The sequence below is a fragment of the Rhamphochromis sp. 'chilingali' genome (genome assembly GCF_963969265.1).
Source record: "Rhamphochromis sp. 'chilingali' genome assembly, chromosome: 17".
NCBI lineage: Eukaryota > Metazoa > Chordata > Actinopteri > Cichliformes > Cichlidae > Rhamphochromis > Rhamphochromis sp. 'chilingali'.
In genome coordinates, this window is record NC_137944.1 from 15422567 (window position 1) to 15441517 (window position 18951).

Below are 18951 nucleotides of genomic sequence, written 5' to 3' on the forward strand. Positions count from 1 at the left end.
GCAGCAAGATCCCAGAACGAACAGAGCAGACATCAGAAGACGTGGTATTAGTTAAGTCAGACATTATATATAAAGAAAGACTGAGGTGAAGGTGGGTTGCAAAGTGGCTTGCATCTTCACAGCAACTGTGGACAGGCTGGAGAAGCTTAAGTAGGAATCACATGACTCATTTGCCAGTTGAATGTGTGGAAGTGAAGCAGATGAACGTGGGTTCATATCATACTCACATTCACCCTTTGTCCAACACACACTATTGTATGACATGTGTTGGACAAAGGGTTAAATAGAGGGTTTAAAATGTATTATAAGAGACATTTCTGTATTTTTAAAGATGTAACCCCATTTCCAGTCTTTATGCTCATCATGGTTTAGACTGGATCATTTTAATTTAGCCAACATAATAAACTGAATGGGATGAATATTTGTCAGTGACATAGAGTATAAATCAAACAAGCTGGTTATTCGTATATAACTTATATAACTATCTTATATAGAAATAAAAATAACTGGCTAAATACACAAAATCTGTTGTAATATATATAGAATTCAGCTACATATTTTTTAAATTGCCGTTTATATTCACAAATATGCTTCACATTGAATTAAATACTGTGTTGATGTTAAAACTATGAATTTCAAATATATGGAAAATTTCGGTTTGTTTTTAAACACATAATCTTATATTTCTGGCCTAAAATATTTTAGGGAATAGCACCATAATGCAATAACCAAAATGTGTACATTGTGTAGTGTTATTGCACAATAATATAATAATATCTCTCTGCAGGATAGTGGATGGTACTGAAGACAGTCAGGGGACAGAGAGCTCCCTGGCCTTCTCCTTCTCTAACCAAGGCCATCCTGTCAGTGAACCAACCAGTGCCTCAGCACCAACCACAGGTATTCTCTTCATGTAGCGCAACTCACAGACATGAACCTATGTCATTTACTGTCCCAGATGCAAAAACACTTTGTAGACAGAGTGCTTAATGGCTGTATAATGGCTGTAGTGCAATCAACTGTGGGGTGTATATTGGTCCTTGATTGAAGGGAATTATACATTTCTTATTTGTTACAGATATGCTGCGCATAAGCACAGCCGAATTAGCAGCTAAAGCGGAGGAGACCAGAGGACAACTGCGACACCTCGATCAACAGGTGGGATCTTGCGTGCGTTTATAGGGACCTCGTCTCCTTTTGGATTACAAAAAGCAAGTTCACACAATATTAAATGATTCGATTTTAAGTTAAAAAATTAGTTTATGGTAAGAGCAAGAATTAAGAGGAGTTTGTTATCTTAGATTAAGTTTAATGCTCTCATAGAAACATGACTGTGGTGAGACAGAGAGTGATAGAGATAGAGAGACAGGGCTCAAGTAAGCACAAACCATATGGCTGTATCAGCATGTCAGCCACAAGACAGATGAAAGGACTGAGGGAAGTAATGAAGCAAAAACGACAAACAAATAAGCATTTTAAACCCTATTAGTTCGTTTCGTTTACTTAATCTTTCTCTATTTGTATTTTTTCACATTAACATACAGTTGAAATGCTGAAGATTTTAGTCATATTTTTATTTTTAATTCTCGTGGTGCTCTGTCAAACTTAAAATGTCCACACATACACGCAAACAGACTGCCGTGCTGTTTCCTATGGTTTTGATTGGCGGGCGGCTAAATTGACATTAGACCCCTTGGCAGGTGAGGAGGAGTGTTCGCCTCCTCCTGTTAAGCCTTGGTGTGTATCATATGGGATGACTGAGGTAGAGAGAAAAGAGAAAGAGATAACCTGTAAAAAAAATAGACAAATAAATGAGATCCTCTGGACTTTTTTTTTTTTTTTTTTGCTGTTGTTGCTAGTAGAAACATGATGTGTGTAAAGCATGAGTAATGAAAGAAATCTATAAAAGAGAGGAAAGACAATGGCACAGCCTTTTCACAGTTATGCACACTGGCTCTGTGCCTCCTCTGTCTCTGTGGGTGACCGGTGGTTAACAGGAAGGACCTCAGCATGGTCTTGTAGGCTGTTAATCCACACTTGGATCCATTCAAAGCGATCACCATAGGAGATGAAAAGGGCCGTTTGATTTGAACCCTATCAGCTCCCCATGCAAACGTACACTAGTCCAACAAAAGCACGACAAAGGAGACAAAAAAATCATTTATAGGCAAAAAGAAATTACATTTATTTTAAGCTATGCTAGCACTGGCTGATTTATTCAGCATTAGTGAGATACCCAATTTTGTCATTTTTAATCAAAATCAGAAGAGGTTCCTGTTGAGATGATAATCCAAGGGGGTAATTTTCACTTCTTGTTTCTGCCTTTATTCAAAGGAGTCACTACCACTGAATAACAAAGCTCGAACTTTATTTTTTCAAAATTCAGTAAGGCCATCTGAGCCAAAGGCTTACAAGGTTAACATCATTCAGACCTATACCACATTCTCACCATGTTAACTCCAGATTTTTCTTCATGCTGCTATAAGACATACTTCTTGCTCTTTGGCCTCTTACACTTGCCCTGCGACTTGGCGCCATGACAGGACCGTTTATTTATCCAGTGGGAGAAATTCAAATTCAAATGAGGCCTAGCATGGTGACCTCTGTACTACGCCAAGGAAATCATCATGTGCATAGGAGAGCAGGAGCAATGGGAGCATTACCTGAACAGCTTGAGTAATTAGATGCATAATTACTAAAAGAGGCTGCTAGAAAGACATGAAACAACACAATAGGCATGCCTGCTCATCAGTAGCGACCCACTTTTGAACACAATGAACAATAAGAAACAAAGAAAAAGTCAGGTACTTGAAACTAAGGCATGAATACAGCAGAAGTTTTAAGCAGATGATAGAATTAAATCAGTCTGTCATATAAGAGAAATTTAAATAATCCTGTCTTAAATTAAACTAAAATGAGTACATATCAATCATATGTATGTCATGCAATAAGCTAAACAGTAAGCAAAGGGAAGCACTGTGAATTTATTCACTGCATGATCTCCCAGGCGGCATAGAGAGCAATCAGGATTTTAGTATTCATGCAATTTCCTGCTGTTGTTTAATATGTTGGATTACTATATTTATGCACTGCAGCACTACAGCTCAACACTTTTAAAACACTCATGGATAAGTAAACATCAGCTTTGTTTGGTCTAACTATGCTCTTACTGACTTTGAGGGTACCTGTCGCTGCATCGCTGCTGTTTCTCTAACCCGTCTATCTCTGACGTGGGCGTACTAGAATCACGTTGACAGCGTGTCAGATTGGACTGGACCGCCACTCTTGGCTTTTCTATTTTTATCAGAGTCAGAGTTTAGACCCGGCCACATGTGAGAGGGAGAGATTGAAAAAGGGGGGATGTTTTTCTATGATAAAAGCAAAAGTAGGATTTTGGTCAGGGTTTCGTGATGCTGATCAAAGTTTAACAACCTCAATGCTGTAAGACGCTAAAAATCCTGCCTAAAAATGACTGAGCCAGGTAATCACTTTGGACAACATTCGCCTAGGCAGCAACATAACAATGTGAGCTGAGAGAGGAAATGGAAGTTCCCAGCCTGATTAGGTCTGTCGTGATCACAATATACTTGAGTGCTCATCCTCATCACCTCTTGACATATTCATGCAGCGACCAGAGCAATTCCCACCTGGAGTTGTGTGTCCCGCTGGGGGCTGATGTGCATCCAGTTGCGCTGGCGTGCATGATTGGCCTGATGAATGGTCATGAGTGCTTTGACTGGCAGAAGCAGATGGCACATTGGCAGCACTTCATGGTCGTGCCTTCTGTGGACACGCCACGTGCAGAGAGCTACTAATCAGCAACCCCCCTCATCAGTGTAATGACCAATTATAGCAGCTTGAAGTTACATGCAAAACGGCAGGCACGAAATAGATATTTGACCTGGAAGGGCTGACCTGAAAAAAACAAATTCATAATCTGTGGCTTTTTGTTGATTAGCAGTGTCTCCTCACAAGTTTGTGTCATATATTCAGAAAAATCAATTTGATGGTAATGACTGGAATGTGAGAGTTATAGTCAAATTTGTTAAGCAAAATATAGCAAATGCAGTCTTGTAGATTGTAGCTATAAACCTCCAGAACTGCAAAATGAAGCCCACGTTCAAGTTCTAAAAACTGCAGTTCCTCCAGTGGCCACTTGAGGCTGGATCTGAATCAGTCCCCATAAACTGAAATGGCCAACCTTACTGGTTTGCAGTCTAGTAAAAGTTTTGGGGTTATGTGTCTAACCCTTCTTTCCTTCATTATAATTCTACATGGATTTGCTGAACTGGGCCTCCACATGGTTCTGGTGCTGTTTGTGCTTTTGGAGCATATTAATGGAATAATTTGGCTTGCTTTGTTGTATGTGAAGGTTCTCAGTGATCCAAGTCATCATAGTCTAAGGAGTTTAGAAAGAAAAGCATCTTTCCACGCTCCTTAGACTACGCCGTACACTTTGGGAGGAACACCTTTCAATTGCTGAGGGAGTATGAAAGTAATCAAGGAAATTAGCGGATTATAGGAACCATCTCCGCTTGGTTTATTGCGCCGCCTGTAGAGGAAGTTAGTTCTTCGGTTTTCCCTAAAATATCTTCATATTATAAAAAAAAAGAAGTGCAATTTCAACAGAATGTCTCAGTCTTTCTTCGTGATATATGTGTAAAATTACAGAAAAGGTTCTGGTAGCTCAGCGCCCAGACAGACATAACATTTTTGTTGATTGATGAAAATGTTCTTTTTTCTATTTAAAATAGAATTTCTATAATAGACAGTGGAAAAATAGTAATTTTCATGTCATTATCTGTCACTTAACTACTTTGGTGGAGTGTGAATAGCTGCTCCAAAAACTTATGTCCTCCTTCATATTTTCCAAAGCTGACCCAGGCCTTAAATTTGACACTCATCCTCTAGACAATAAAGCCAGTATTGCTGTTAGATGGACAACATTAGTGGCATATTTTTTTTATAACACAGCCAAAAAGCATTGTCTAAAGTCAGCCGTAACAATTTTCAGCCATGTTCTGATTTCGTGGAGCAGAGAGTGTGATCTGTATTCAGCAGCCTGAGGAATTTTGGTACCCTGGTGGGAGGTGTGCAGTTTGTTTGGTATGCAGTACTTTTTCACAGCTCACTGTGGATCCTCGTTATTGCACTACTTTCCTGCAAAGTCTAACAAAACGATCCACTGACAAAAACAACTTAAATGGTTGTCTAATTGTAGTCGGCGCACTAACCGCTGGGACAAACAAACCAAGCCAACCTTTTTTTTCCCTTTTTTTTTTTTTACATTTGAATGCCTTTAGTGTGAACCAGTAGCAGCAGTAGGACTGTTAAAAATGAACATACAGTGGGAAGGGTGGGATAAAGATGCACTTTATTGTGTACATTTTCTATAAATATGCATATGAATCTAGGACGGTAGCTGCAGATTCCAGTAAAAGCTACCACACAGGGACTTAAAATAAATTACAAGCTTGCTTCCGCAAAAACAAAAACAAAAAAAACATTGTAACCCATATGACACCAACACAATATTTTTTTTATTTTCAATACTTGTGGAGTGCTTTGGATGATGTATACCAGCCATAGTTACAGGCAGATTGTCTCTTGATTCTTGTTTGTTTCTGCAGGTGAGCACCCTTCGGAGAGAAGTGGCCGACCTGGGGCAGGTCATGAAGAGAATGGCTCAACTCATGGAGACCCTCATGACGTCAGTGCCACAACCTGCAGTAGTCTGCCCCACACATTACTCCCCAGCACGCCACACATACCTACACCATTCCCCCTCCCGTCAGACTTTCCCTTCACCATTCCCCTCTCAGACTGCCACAGTGTGGACAGAAACACCCATGTCGTTACCTTCCTCCCCCCTCATCATGTCCCAGCAGCATAGCACATTGTGCCACTCCCTCATACACAAAACCCAAGACCTCCTTTTGGGGGACATAGGTATTCCCAGCTCAACTCCATCTCCAACTGCCAGCTCATTGGCCCTTCAAGTGCAGCCATCCTCTGTGATCTCAGAGCCACACATGCCTTTGTCGCACCTCAGCTCTCCAGAGTTTCCCCACTGCAGAGGCAGGGCTTCTAGCTCCATTAGGCCAGGTGCACACAGTCCACCTCCGCAGGACGGAGGACATGAGGGTCTTATTCAGAGCTCTGGTGGTTCTCCTCAAACTGGACTCGGGGATGTCAACCACAACCCAACCAAGGATTTGTAGCAGACCTTAATCACAAATGTCTTGGAGTCTGCAGGACTTTCTCAAGAACACTTTTTGGGATATTTTCCTAAACTCAAGCTAAGACTGATAAACTGGGGTCCCCTCTACCACTGGAAAATGTTTACAGGGACACAACTCAGATGTTTTTCTTCTTTTTGTTTAAAGGCACGTGTTTCAAATCCCCATTGCATGAAAACAAGTACAGAAGGTTTAGGTGTGTTAGCTTTAACTTATAGAAACTACGTGTTGTTAGAGGCTTGGGTCGGTTGTGGAGCTCTGGTCTTTCTGGTCCGTAGCGGCAACTATCAGCTTACCTCCAGTACCTTCCCCCACAGCAAGCCTGTGCCATAATGTAGGATGGAGGAGAAAAAGAAGATTTTTTTTTTTTTTTTTGCTTTTGACTGAAAATGGTTTCATGCTGGAGGAGGAGAAAGCACTGGGAGTGCTGGGTTTAGAACAAGCGGTGAGGGTGTGTTGTGGAGGGCAACCCTCTCTTTTAACCCCTTTTTCCTTGCTCATTCAACCAGTGTCAGATGCTCTGGATTTCATGGAACAGTGACTGGTTGGACTTGGAGCACAGAACGGCGTGAGTAGAGAGATGGGAAGTATTGTGCTCTTCACCGCTGGCCCTCGGGAAAGTGTGGGAGGTGGGGGTGGAAGAAGACAGTTAAGGAGGTGGTGGTAGGGTATGGTGTGCCTCAGGCACCACAGCCCCTGCTGTTGTCTGTCACTAAGAGCACAGGGACTTTCTTTCTCCCTCTCCGTTTCCCCTTTCCAGTGTTTCTCTCCATACACCTCTCTCTCTTTCTCCTTCCTTCCTTTCTCTCTCTCTCTGCATGCCTATCCGAGCCTTTTGAGTAGTGCCTGTAGACAAACATTAACATGCTGCATGTCACCCTGTGGAAATCCAGCTTGCCATTTATCTATCTAGTTAAAGGAAACACAGTTCAGTCTTTAATAGCTGAACCTGGCATTTTACTGATGCATATTTATTGGATGTGGGCTTAGTTAAAAAAAAAATCTGATTAATTTAGCACAAGATAGTCGCCCATGTTGTGAAAAGGCCTGGAGCAAATATTACCGATGCTAAATTGGTTTATGATCCGCAATGTAGACTTTTTCTCCAGGGTCATCAATCCTGAGATCCACTTTCTCAACTGCTCAGAAAGAAGGCAATATCCTCACATAAAAGCACAATAAGGACATAAAGACGCTTTTATATTTCTATGAATGTATCGATACTAAAGCTGTATTTTTTTACCTCAGAAATTGCACGAGTGTGGGATGGCAGTAAATGATGCTACTGTATATAAAAAAGTTATGGCAGTGCTGTTTGCTGGTATCAGCTGATGCAATCCTAAACCAGGAAAAGGTCATAACTCTCATCCCGACAGATCTACTGTTCTCTTTTGGATTCATGTAGGTTTGACTCTGCTTCTCTGCAAATGGAATGTACTGTAATCAAACTTTTATCCCTAACATTTTGATATTTATTAGATAAAAAAAATGTTATGCTAATAAACAGCAATTATGACTGTTACCTACTATGTTTTTTGTTGTTTTTTTTGTTTAGTAAAACATTCAAGAACTGAAAAGAGGTTATTCAAGGGCACAACATCCAAGGAGCTACAATTTCCTGTGCAAAAGTGTTGAGCCACTCCTCATTTCTATTTTCCTTACAAGGAGCCATACTTGTATCTTCAGAAATTTTGTTATCATAATGTGCTTACATTTTTCAAGTTGATTCTGTAAAAAATGATGAGGAAAAATAGTTTGACAGGACTGAAATAGTATTTTTGCACCAACAAGATGATTCACTAAGAACAAACTGTCCCGTTTGGCTCTTTTGCCATCAGAATTGTTGTCTAAAGGCAAAGAAAGATGCCCAACGGATTTACTTTACCAAACTGACCATCCCAGCCTTGCCGTAATGGTCCATTTGATTCACCTTTTATTGTTTATTTTATTTTCACTTACTGAATACGGGACAGACTTGACTGGGGGAAAGAAGGGGAGAAAGAAAGAGGGAAAGAGAAACAGCTGAGAAGAGGGACGGGGGAGAAGGGCAAAAGACAAAAACCAACAGAATGGGCAGAGAAAAAAAATGCATATATCAATCACCTGGATCACCTGCTGAGAAAGAAAAAAGAAAGCAAGCAGAAGAGAACAAGAGTAATAGAATAAACAACATCACAATGATATATGGGAATATGACAGTAAATACTAAATATTAAACATTATTGTGCAGCACATAAGATCAACAGAACACAGTGTGCTTTGAGGTAGGAGCCAAAAAGGGTGTAGTTTGTGGGTGTGATCACCCGTGTGTACACCTGTGAGCATGGACGCGCTTGTTTTTTAAAAGGTTCCTTCATGTAATAATCTGCTAGAGGGTGTGGGGGGGCCACAGCCCCGTCCTCCAGGGCATGAAGCAGGTGTGGAGGAGATCAAAACTCCAGACATCCAGAGGCCCCCAGAACACAAGAGACCAAGGAAGACCAACAGAGGGGCAGCTGCGCCACTGTCCCGGAAAGAGCTGAGGAGAGTCCCAGATGAGGGCTCACTCAGCAGCCGCGGAGCAGAAGCCAGGGGGAGTTGCAGTGACGCGCCCGTGAGCTCCGCCGGCAGCCAGCTGCGCCTGAGTGACCGAGCCCCAGGCCGAGAGGCCGGGGGCACCCCACCTCCGAAGTGGCCCGAGCGAGCCCCAGGCTCCAGGCCCCGATAAGCGGCCACCAAGGAGTGAGCCGGTGTGTACCTGGACGCCCATCCCCGGACACAAAGAACCACCAACGCACCGATGTCTGAGGGGGTCCGCCACTGGCAGGGGAAGTGGTGGTAGGGGGAGATAGGCCTCCAAACCTTGGAGGGCCTGAGATGTCCCCAGAGAGGTGGCGCCTGACACCCAACCTGACATATAGACACAGACATACAGGCACACACAGATACAAACATCCATTCCCACCCTCATGCTCTCATATGCACTTACTCCACACTCAACCAACGTGGAGACAGACATAAAGAGACGTTGTACACACGATCACACTCCCCAAGCGTACTCTACAAACCGGGTCTAGGTGCCCCCGCCCCTGGAGGGGGGAACTGCACCCAGACCCAGGTGGTGTTTCCCTTTTCCCTGCGGTGGGGGGAGGCAGACCGCCCCGACTCCGCAGCAGCAGGAAGGCTCCACACTCCAGACCGCAGTCGGACGGCCAACTCCTCCTCCTAGTCCTAGCCCCCCTGCTCCAGCAGGTCGCAGAGAATGGGGGTGAGAGAAGACTCCAAACCTCCCTCCACCCGCTCATTGTAGTGTTGATGCATGTGTGTTCTAAGGTGCATTTAAAACCCAGGAGGGCATGGAGCTACCTGCCAGAGAGCAGCAGGTAAGCGCATGGTCCCTCCTGCTAGCCCTCAATGTCTACGTGTATTTAAAATTGAGAGGTGGGCAACGATGCCAGGGGTGGGGTGTATACCCTGATGGTACTTTGGACTCCGTGTATCGTGCCCACCCCCAAGATCCTATATGTATGTGTAATGAGAGTGTGAGTAATGTGAATGTCTAAGTTGTGGGATAAAATTGAGGCAGAGGCAGCCAGAAGGGGACAGAGGGGGGGGGGGGGTAGCCTCCTCTGCACCCTGGTGACATACCCCTACTCCAAGGCCCTGCATGTGTGGGTGGTTGTGGTGGAGCGGGAAGAGGGAGGCAGCTGGAGATGGGGAGGGAAGGAAGGGAGGGGCAAGTGACCCCTCCCTGGGGCCAGCTCCCCCGCTGACCCCAGTAGGCACCCCCATACTCCGCGACCCGCCAGGGAAAGGGGGCCCAGGCCCATCCAGACCGGGCCCAGTGCAGCAGCGCCGCCCGGCCCCACAGAGCCCGGGACAGTCCACCCAACCCCACCACAGAGAAAACTGCACCCACCCCACCATCCACTCATCTTCCAGACTACATAAGACAATAAACACCCAGGCTGAGATCTTCCTCCACCTCTCCTGTATCTCCCCCTCCTGCAGAGGGAGCTCCTGAGGAGAGGAAAGCTCCTGCAAGATGTGACAATCTCCCCCACCAGTTGAAGAGCCCCCCAGGTGGCTCGACGCACCGGCGGCACCCTGCTCCAGGGCTGGGCCCCCATGCACCCACCCGCCCACAACCCCGGCAACACACCAACCAGGACCCAAGCCCCCGAGGCCCGGTCCGGGTCCCAGCCCAGAGACGGAGCGCCCCCAGAACCTCACGCCCATCCCGGACCCACCCAGGGGCAGCCAGGCTACCAGGTCAGTAACCCACGTCCGTCAGCACAGACCCTCCCCTAGCCCCGCTGCACGCAGCCGCGAGGAAACAGTCACCTGAGAGCCAACAGAGCCCCTAACCGGACATGACCGCTACCCCGGGTTGAGCCCCCCAAGGAAGATGCCTCCGGGGAACCCCCCGACGCCCTAAGCCTGTCCCTACCCCCACACCAATCACAACAGTGAAGGCGGGACCAAACTATGACCCCCCACCCCCACTAGGTGATGGAGCTGATCAAAGGAGCCCAGAGCAATTGATCTGATGTGGTGGCAGAGGCTGTATCAAGACTAATGTAATCTAATAGATAATTTCTATATTGGTTAGAATTAAGATTATTTTTATTTTTCCAGTTCATGAGGACTGTTTTCTTGGCTATGCATAGGGCAGTGAAAACCATATGGGCTATATTCTTTTCTGAAGTGACATTATCTAAGCTGCCCAACAAACACACTAAGGGGGAAGTTGGAATGTTACATTTCAGACACTTCGATAAGTCTTCACATATCTCGCGCCAAAACTTCTGAACTGGTGGACAGAACCAAAGAGCGTGGATATAATTGTCCGGTGAATTGGTTTGGCAGTGTGAGCTGTTGTTGGTAGACGTAAAGCCCATCTTGAACATCCGATGACCTGTATAGTGCACTCTATGTAATATTTTGTATTGAATTAATTGAAGACTGGGATTTCTAATTAGATGAAAGGTTTTTAAGCAAATCTGAGACCAGAAGTTTAGGTCTAAGTTAACTGATAAATCCGCTTCCCATTTTGCAATAGGAAGTGATATTGATTCATCTGTTTTAGAAAGCATTCTGTATATTTTGGATAGTAATTTGGGGGGTTTAAGAGTAAGAAATTGAACCACACTTGGTGGTGTTTGTAGTTCAACTTGACCCGGTTTAAATTTCTTTTTTACTATGGATTTAATTTGTTGATATTCTAAAAATCTTTTCTTGTTGATCCCATATTGTGTAACTAGTCTGTCAAATGAAATAAATTCTGTTCCTTCTAGTATATGTTCTAAATATTTGATTCCTTTATCACTCCAATCTGAAAAGTTTATCATATTATTGTTTTGTAATATGTCAGGGTTGTTCCAGATAGGTGTACGTTTGCATGGGATTAATGAAGACGCCGTCAATTTTAGAAACTCCCACCATGCTGTCAAAGAAGAGCTGATGTTGATGCTTTTAAAGCATTCATGTCGTTGGATGTTTGAGCTGATAAATGGTAGGTCTGAGATCTCTAGATTATTGCAGAGTGCTTGTTCTACATCTAGCCAAGGTTCATCTAAGAGGGTATGTTTTAGCCATCCTGAGATAAACTGAAGCCTGTTGGCTAAGAAGTAGTGCTGAAAGTTAGGCAGTTCTAGTCCTCCTTTATCCTTGGTCTTTTGTAGTGTTTTTAAGCTTATACGTGGGGGTTTATTTTTCCAAAGGAATTTGGACATACATGAATCTAGAGATCTGAACCAATCTTGTGGCGGTTTAGTTGGGATCATTGAGAATAAATAATTTATTTTTGGTAAGACCATCATTTTTATAGCGGCAACCCTTCCCATGAGTGATATGGGTAGACATTTCCATCTAGCCAGATCATCTTCTACCTTCTTTAAAAGTGGGATATGGTTTAATTTAGTTAGATCTGCAAGCTTGGGAGAAACATTAATACCTAAATATTTTATATTTCCCGATTGCAGTGGTGTAGAAGAGGAATTATGGAAGGAGCAATTAATCGGTAGGACTGTAGATTTTGACCAGTTAATTGAGTAATCTGATATTCTTGCAAAAGAGTTTATCAATTCAATCACCCCAGAGATATTGGTTTGTGAATTTTGGAGAAAGAGTAACACATCATCCGCATAAAGGCTGATTTTATGTTCCACGTTCTTGCATTTTATGCCCTTAATTACTGAATTCTGTCTAATTGCTGCTGCTAGTGGTTCAATAAAAATTGCAAATAGTGAAGGGGAGAGTGGGCATCCCTGCCTGGTGCCCCTCAAGAGACAGAAGCTGGAGGATGTCTGGTCATTTGTTCTAACACAAGCTGTTGGGGAATTATATAATATTTTTAACCAGTTTATGAAAGAGGATCCAAAACCAAATTTGTGTAAAGTTGCAAATAGAAATTTCCAGTTAACTCTGTCAAATGCTTTTTCTGCGTCTAAAGAGAATATTGTAGTTTCTAGGTTTTTACTGTATGAGTAGTCTATCAAATTAAGTAATCTACGTGTATTTGTTGATGAGTGCCTACCTTTTATGAAACCAGTTTGGTCAGGATGAATTAAGAGGGGGGTTATTTTCTCCAGTCTCTTTGAGAGAGCTTTGCAGATTATTTTAAGGTCTACATTTATAAGGGATATTGGACGATAGCTTGAGGGATATACAGGGTCTTTGCCTGGTTTTAGCAGGAGATTAATGTTTGCAGAATTCATATTTGATGGAAGTCTGCCCTTTTCTTTAATTTCCAACAACGTTCTGTAGAAAACTGGTGCTAGAATCGACCAGAATTCTTTGTAGAATTCTGCAGGAAAGCCATCTGGACCTGGAGCCTTATTATTGTGCATACTTATCAGGGCTTCCTGGAGTTCACCTGGTGTCAGTGGTGAATCCAGTGCCATTGCTTGAGTGTCCAATAATTTTGGAAGAGTTATGTTGTCCAAAAACTGATCAATTTCTTTTTTAGATGGGTTTATTTGTGGTGAATACAACGTTTTATAGAAATCCCTGAAAATGTTGTTTATTTGTATCGGATCATATATTGTGTTCCCAGATGAATCTTGAACAGCACATATAGTTGTTTTTTCTTTATTTATTTTTAGCTGGTTTGCTAGAAATTGACCGGATTTATTACCATGTTCATAATTTTGTAGGCGTAGTCTTTGTACTAAGAATTTAATTTTTTTTATCAATTATCTCATTTAATTCTAGTTTTGTTTTGCGTATTTTGTTCAATGTTTCCTGATCTTGGTGGGACGCGTAGGCTTCTTCTAGTGATTTGATGTTTTTTTCTAATTCCTGAATATTTTTGTTTTCTTTTTTCTTTTTATGTGATGAGAAAGAAATTATTTTACCTCTCATCACAGCTTTCCCTGCTTCCCATAGAACAGAAGCTGATGTTTCGGGAGTGTCATTATAGTCCAAATATGAAGTCCACTCTTTTTTAAAATATTTAATAAAGTCTTCATCTTTAAGTAGTGATATATTAAATCTCCAGTTTTTTCTTGGCGTAGTATTATTCTTGTGCATTAGTGTTAAAGATACAGGACCATGATCGCTGACAGCTATAGGGTGAATCTCAGTGTCTGAAATGTCGTTCAGCAGTGAGCTGCTGACCAAAAAATAATCCAGACGAGAGTAGGAGTGATGGACATGTGAGAAAAAAGTATATTCCTTACTGGTGGGGTGAAGGGAGCGCCATGCATCGCAAAGACCAAAGTCGTTCATATACTGTTTGATTATATTTGTGGACTGCCAATTACGCTGAGTTCCCGCTGTATTGAGCCTATCCATGTCTTCATTTAGTCCAAGGTTGAGGTCACCTCCAAGAACAAGTGTGCCATCTAAGTGTTCAGAGAGTGCACTGAAAAAACCGTGAAAGAATGAGGGATCATCAACATTTGGACCATATACACTTGCAATACATAGCTTTTTATCACGTATAGATAGTTTAATGATTAAGAATCTACCCTCTGGATCTATAACTGTATCGAGTACTGTGAAATTAATATTTTTATGTATTAAAATTGCTGCTCCCCTTTGTCTAGAATTATAACAAGCTGAGAACACATTGGGAAACTCAGGTGTTTTAAGTTCATTCGGACCTCTAAGAGGTCTGTGGGTCTCTTGTAATAGGACAACATCCGCCTGTAGTTTTTTGAGTTGGTTAAATATTTTTAACCTCTTTTCTCTGGAGCCAGCTCCATTTATATTCCATGTAATGAACCTCAGTGTACCCATAGATGTTTGGTATTAGTGAAAGCATCATCATCGTATGCAGCATTTGGATAAATGGATGACAAAAGAAAAAGTGCCAGAAATAGGGCATTAGGACATGAGGAAAGCATCTCTCAGTGGAAAAATGGCTGTGAAGAAGTCATTCATAAGGAAGAAAAACAGGGAGAAATGCTACTAACCTGAACTGAAAATCAGTGGCAACAGGTCTTATGGCCTGATGATCCATATTTGAAATTTCTGGTTCAAATTGTCACTAGTATGTATCTAGAAGGTCAGTGAGTGTCTACAGCCATCTGTAAAACACAGTGGAAGCTCTTTCATGCATTTCAGCTTGTCAAAACTGACTGATAGATTTTATTTTTATTTTTTTATCCACCATGCAAAACCATCTGGAAAGCATATGATTGCCAGCAGCTTATTTTCTTGAGCATGATAATGATCCCAAAACGCTGCCAATGGAGCAAAAGTATGCCTGGATAGAAAAATGCACCGACTGGCGTCCTCAGAGCCCCGACCTCAACATTACTGAAGGAGTGTGGGATCATCTCGACAGCGAATGCTACAAAGGGGTACTAAGATAGTTCAGACTGTGTTGAAAATGTACCAAATATTGACATGAACAACACATGACATTACTGAAATGTTGGTGCTTAGCCTTGTCCAAGTACAACTGTGATGATGTGAATCATCACAGGGGGATTGTTACATCCATCTGCAGTAATTTGTATCTGACGGCATGACTTTGTTCTGGGGCCTTCTCGTCCTTCTAAGTGCATAAAGGAGAGAGGAAAGGACAGCAGCAAAATCCCAGTACAGTACTGAGCAGTCATCAGTATCAAAATGATCCATATCAAGTCAGATATAGCACAAAGTGGAGAAGGTGGGATTGCAAAGTAGCTTGCAGACTATTTAAATGAATCGGATGTGTGGAAGGAGATCAGCTGATCTGCCATGAGTGCCTGAGCTTAGCTCCTTAGCGCCAATAAACACAGAAGTGTGCAGGTTTATTGAACTTAAACAACCCAGAGGATAATAATAAATACCAACTTTCATTGCATTTTATCAAAAAGCTGTTGAAGCATTTTGTTGTCAAATGTCAACCTCATGGCAGGACAAAGAAGTTCACAGAATCTCCAAAATGAATAGGATTCATTCCCTAAGGAACGTGAATGAAACAAAAAAAAATGTAAGAACAACAACAAAAAAACAACAACAACAAGGTTGCATCAAAATTACTAAAATATGTTTTGTTGTACGGCACACAATGAAAAATATTAGGACTTTGTGAATCATTTGACACCTTTTTATGATCATGAATCTGATCTGAGATAATCTTATTATTTTGAGCTTTATTTGATCTGCAGCTAATATGTTTTGTTCCTGGACTTGAAGACAGAATTTCTGTTATGCAACATGAGGTACTTTGATTTGTTTATAATACTAATGTACCTTTTCTTTGTGTACTCATGTGTTCGCCCTTTGTTAGCTGTGTAACGCTTCATCTGAAGTGAAACCACCGGGTCCCACCAGTGACGTAGGCTGGGGGTGAAACCTGAGCAAGTATGCGTGCCGGGGATCACGCTGACACACCTGTTCAAAGATCCAGCTGCTCTTACCTGGTGAGGTGCCGCTCCAGTGTGTTTGCTTGGTTTTGTATATCTTTAAAAAAGTGTTTTTTCCGGGGAATACTGGATCTATCTGAATCAGAAACACGCTCAGTGGAGATGATGGAGACACCAGAGCCATCATGTCGAGATGTGTGTTGATGGGTGAAGCATTTTTAGAATCAAAACAAAGATGTTGGGTCAAAACGCTCCCCTCCCCACCAGAAAGTGTCATGTTTTTCCCGTACCAGACAAGCCGGTAAGCGGTGGTGTGTTTGCACTGTGAACGGTTACTTGTGTACTTAGCAGCACCTCCGGCACATCTGTGGGAATGCTATCATTTAGCCCAGGGTCTTGGAGACCCATCCATATTTAATGGTGTGCAGACAATCCTCTGACTATTTATGCATCGTTTTATCCACCTGGTAGGAAAACTCATCTTTTATTCACCGCTTTTCCACTTTATCTGTCATTAGCAAACTGAGGCCCATCTGGCTTCCTGCTTTGCATCCTTCCTTTCATCTTTCTTCTTTTCACTTACAGTTTTCAATGAAAGTTGGGTTTTATTTAGAGGGATGGACGGAATAGGAAATGGCTCTAAAGAAATGCTTTAAAAAAGGAGTTAAAAGAGGTTCTACGTGCACTGATTTAATGCATGGTTCTTCATTTTTAAACTTACTATACAATGAACTTTGTGTTTAATATCCTTTCTATTGCTGTGTGTCTGTATATGTGCATGTGTGTGCGAGTGTGTGTTTTCTATCCACTCGATTCACATTGTTTGATGATGGCCCTGACCCAAATACAGCAACTATTCATCCCTGTCCACCCTTTTCATCGGAAACACACACAGAAATACAGCGTGGGTGTGCGCACACACATTCACTCTTCCATTCAAATGAGCACTTTATCCCAGTTAAAAGAGCCACTTCACTTGTCCCTCACCCCAGATTTCAGCACTCAAACACCCCATCACTGTGCGGGAGGTGAGAACTAATGAAAAACAGGTAACAGGGGGAAAAACAGTTAATTTCTCCCCTTTCGTCTCAGCAGTCATAATGGAGATATATATAAATCTGCCAGATGGTTATGGTTTGGTCTTTTCACTCAAGCCTTACAGAGCTTTATCTGAAAGGGAAAAAAAAAAAAAAGCTAGACTGCCAAATGAAGAACACATTATGTTTGTATCTCATTGTCGTGTGTCATTCTTTGACTTGTACGTGTGTGTGTTTGTGTGTGGTGCTGCCTTTTTGTTGCTTGGACCTCTATGAGAGCACACAAACACATGTAAATAGAGCGGCTCTCTGTACAAGAGCTTTACATTTATCTGTTCCACTCTGAGATGGTGGCTGCTGTTGCACAACCAAATACTTATATTTGGATTTGGATAAAGCGGGGAGGGGCGGTTTCATCTTTGTGTTTGATAAATGAGTCTGAGCTTCTCCTCTGGGTGCTACGGTATAAGTGGTGGTAGGGGTAGCAGCGGAACAATGAGCATGTGAGATGTAGAGATTAATGGTTGCTTCTTCTTTTAGGGATGTAGGTCTGGCTGGGCCCATCAGCGGAGGAGAGGAGATGGCTGCTAAATTACCTCTTTTGCCGCTCACCTGTCGAGCAGTAGTCTGGCATTTTTAAATGCAAGATAGAAGGATCATCAGCATGAAGAGCTCTTAGTAAATTGTGGTCTTCCCTTGTGTGGTGAAAGGGTCCCTGTTGAAAAGTCTGGTCAAAAATGTTTAGACATTTAAGTGAGAAGGAAGAAAGCTTTAGTCTGTCGGTAAATGTAATGCCGAGGAGCATTTTATTCTTTGAAGCACTTTAAAACTGTCAGACAGCCATATATGGAGTGCCTTTAGATTCTTTTGTGTGGTTGTGTGTTTTGTTAAGGATAACTAGCCAAAATTAACATTTAAAAAAAAAAAAGATACCTGCAGTTTTTCTCTTTTAGCCATCCAAGCTGAGACTATTTCATAGCCTGAGATGCCAGCTGAAACATTAAACTGATAGGATAAATAATAAGGCTCTTGTCTCAGCATGGGTTTCTTAGCTCTGAGCCCTAATTAGTTTTCTGGGCATTTTTTTGTCACCTTAAAGTAACTATACCTATTATTAGGTGTTTTTCAGGGCTGGTATTTGAAGTAGTCTATCTATCTATCTATCTATCTATCTATCTATCTATCTTCACAAACATTCACACCTACAGGCAATTTAACATCACCAGTTAACCTAACCCCACTAACTGCATTTTTCAGGACTGTGGTAGGAGGAAGAAATGATCCATACATACACAGGGGAGCATGCAAACTCGATACAGAAAGGCCAGGTGGAGGATTTGAACCCATCACCTTCTTGAGGCAACAGTGCTAACATATATAGCACAATTGGTGGTTAGATTGTATGTATAGATAGATAGACAGATCAATAATTTGTCTACTGTGGCACTGAATCAGATTTTAAAGCAGATTTTCTGTTGTTCAGGAGCCTGAATTATCACTTTTCTCAAAATCCCCCTGTGTATTCACAACCATTTATCACACATTTTTTCTTTCTTTATTTGGAGTAACGCTTTGCTCGGATGACAGCTCTGGGCTTTAATATGACTAATACACTATTTTTTTTTACTAGAAAAACTGTGTATTAAATGACAATGTGAAAACAATGTGAAAGCTGTTTCTTGCAGCACTCAGCTGAGGTCTTCTCTCAGGAGTACAGACCAGAGGCAGAACTAAAAGAGAATTAATTTTTGACCTGTATTCACCAGATGACCAAAAACGCATCTTCAGATGAGCTAAAATTGAGTGCAGTGCTAGTTCTGTGTACCTCAGCCACAGTCAGCAGATTAGCTGATGCAACTGGGATACTCTCATATAGGGCATGCTATTTTCAGC

The 18951-nt window shown here is 42.1% G+C and overlaps 1 protein-coding gene across 1 annotated transcript in view; it reads left to right on the forward strand.

Annotated features, from left to right (window-relative positions):
- kcnh8 (potassium voltage-gated channel, subfamily H (eag-related), member 8) overlaps positions 1-7157 on the forward strand; it is a 57722-nt gene extending 50565 nt beyond the window's left edge. Inside the window, exons 14-16 of the mRNA XM_080863151.1 lie at positions 788-900; positions 1079-1158; positions 5631-7157. Of these exons, the coding sequence (XP_080719277.1) occupies positions 788-900; positions 1079-1158; positions 5631-6221 (784 nt within the window). The 3' untranslated portion in view covers positions 6222-7157. The remainder of the gene's footprint in view (positions 1-787; positions 901-1078; positions 1159-5630) is intronic.
- The last annotated feature ends 11794 nt before the right edge of the window (positions 7158-18951 follow it).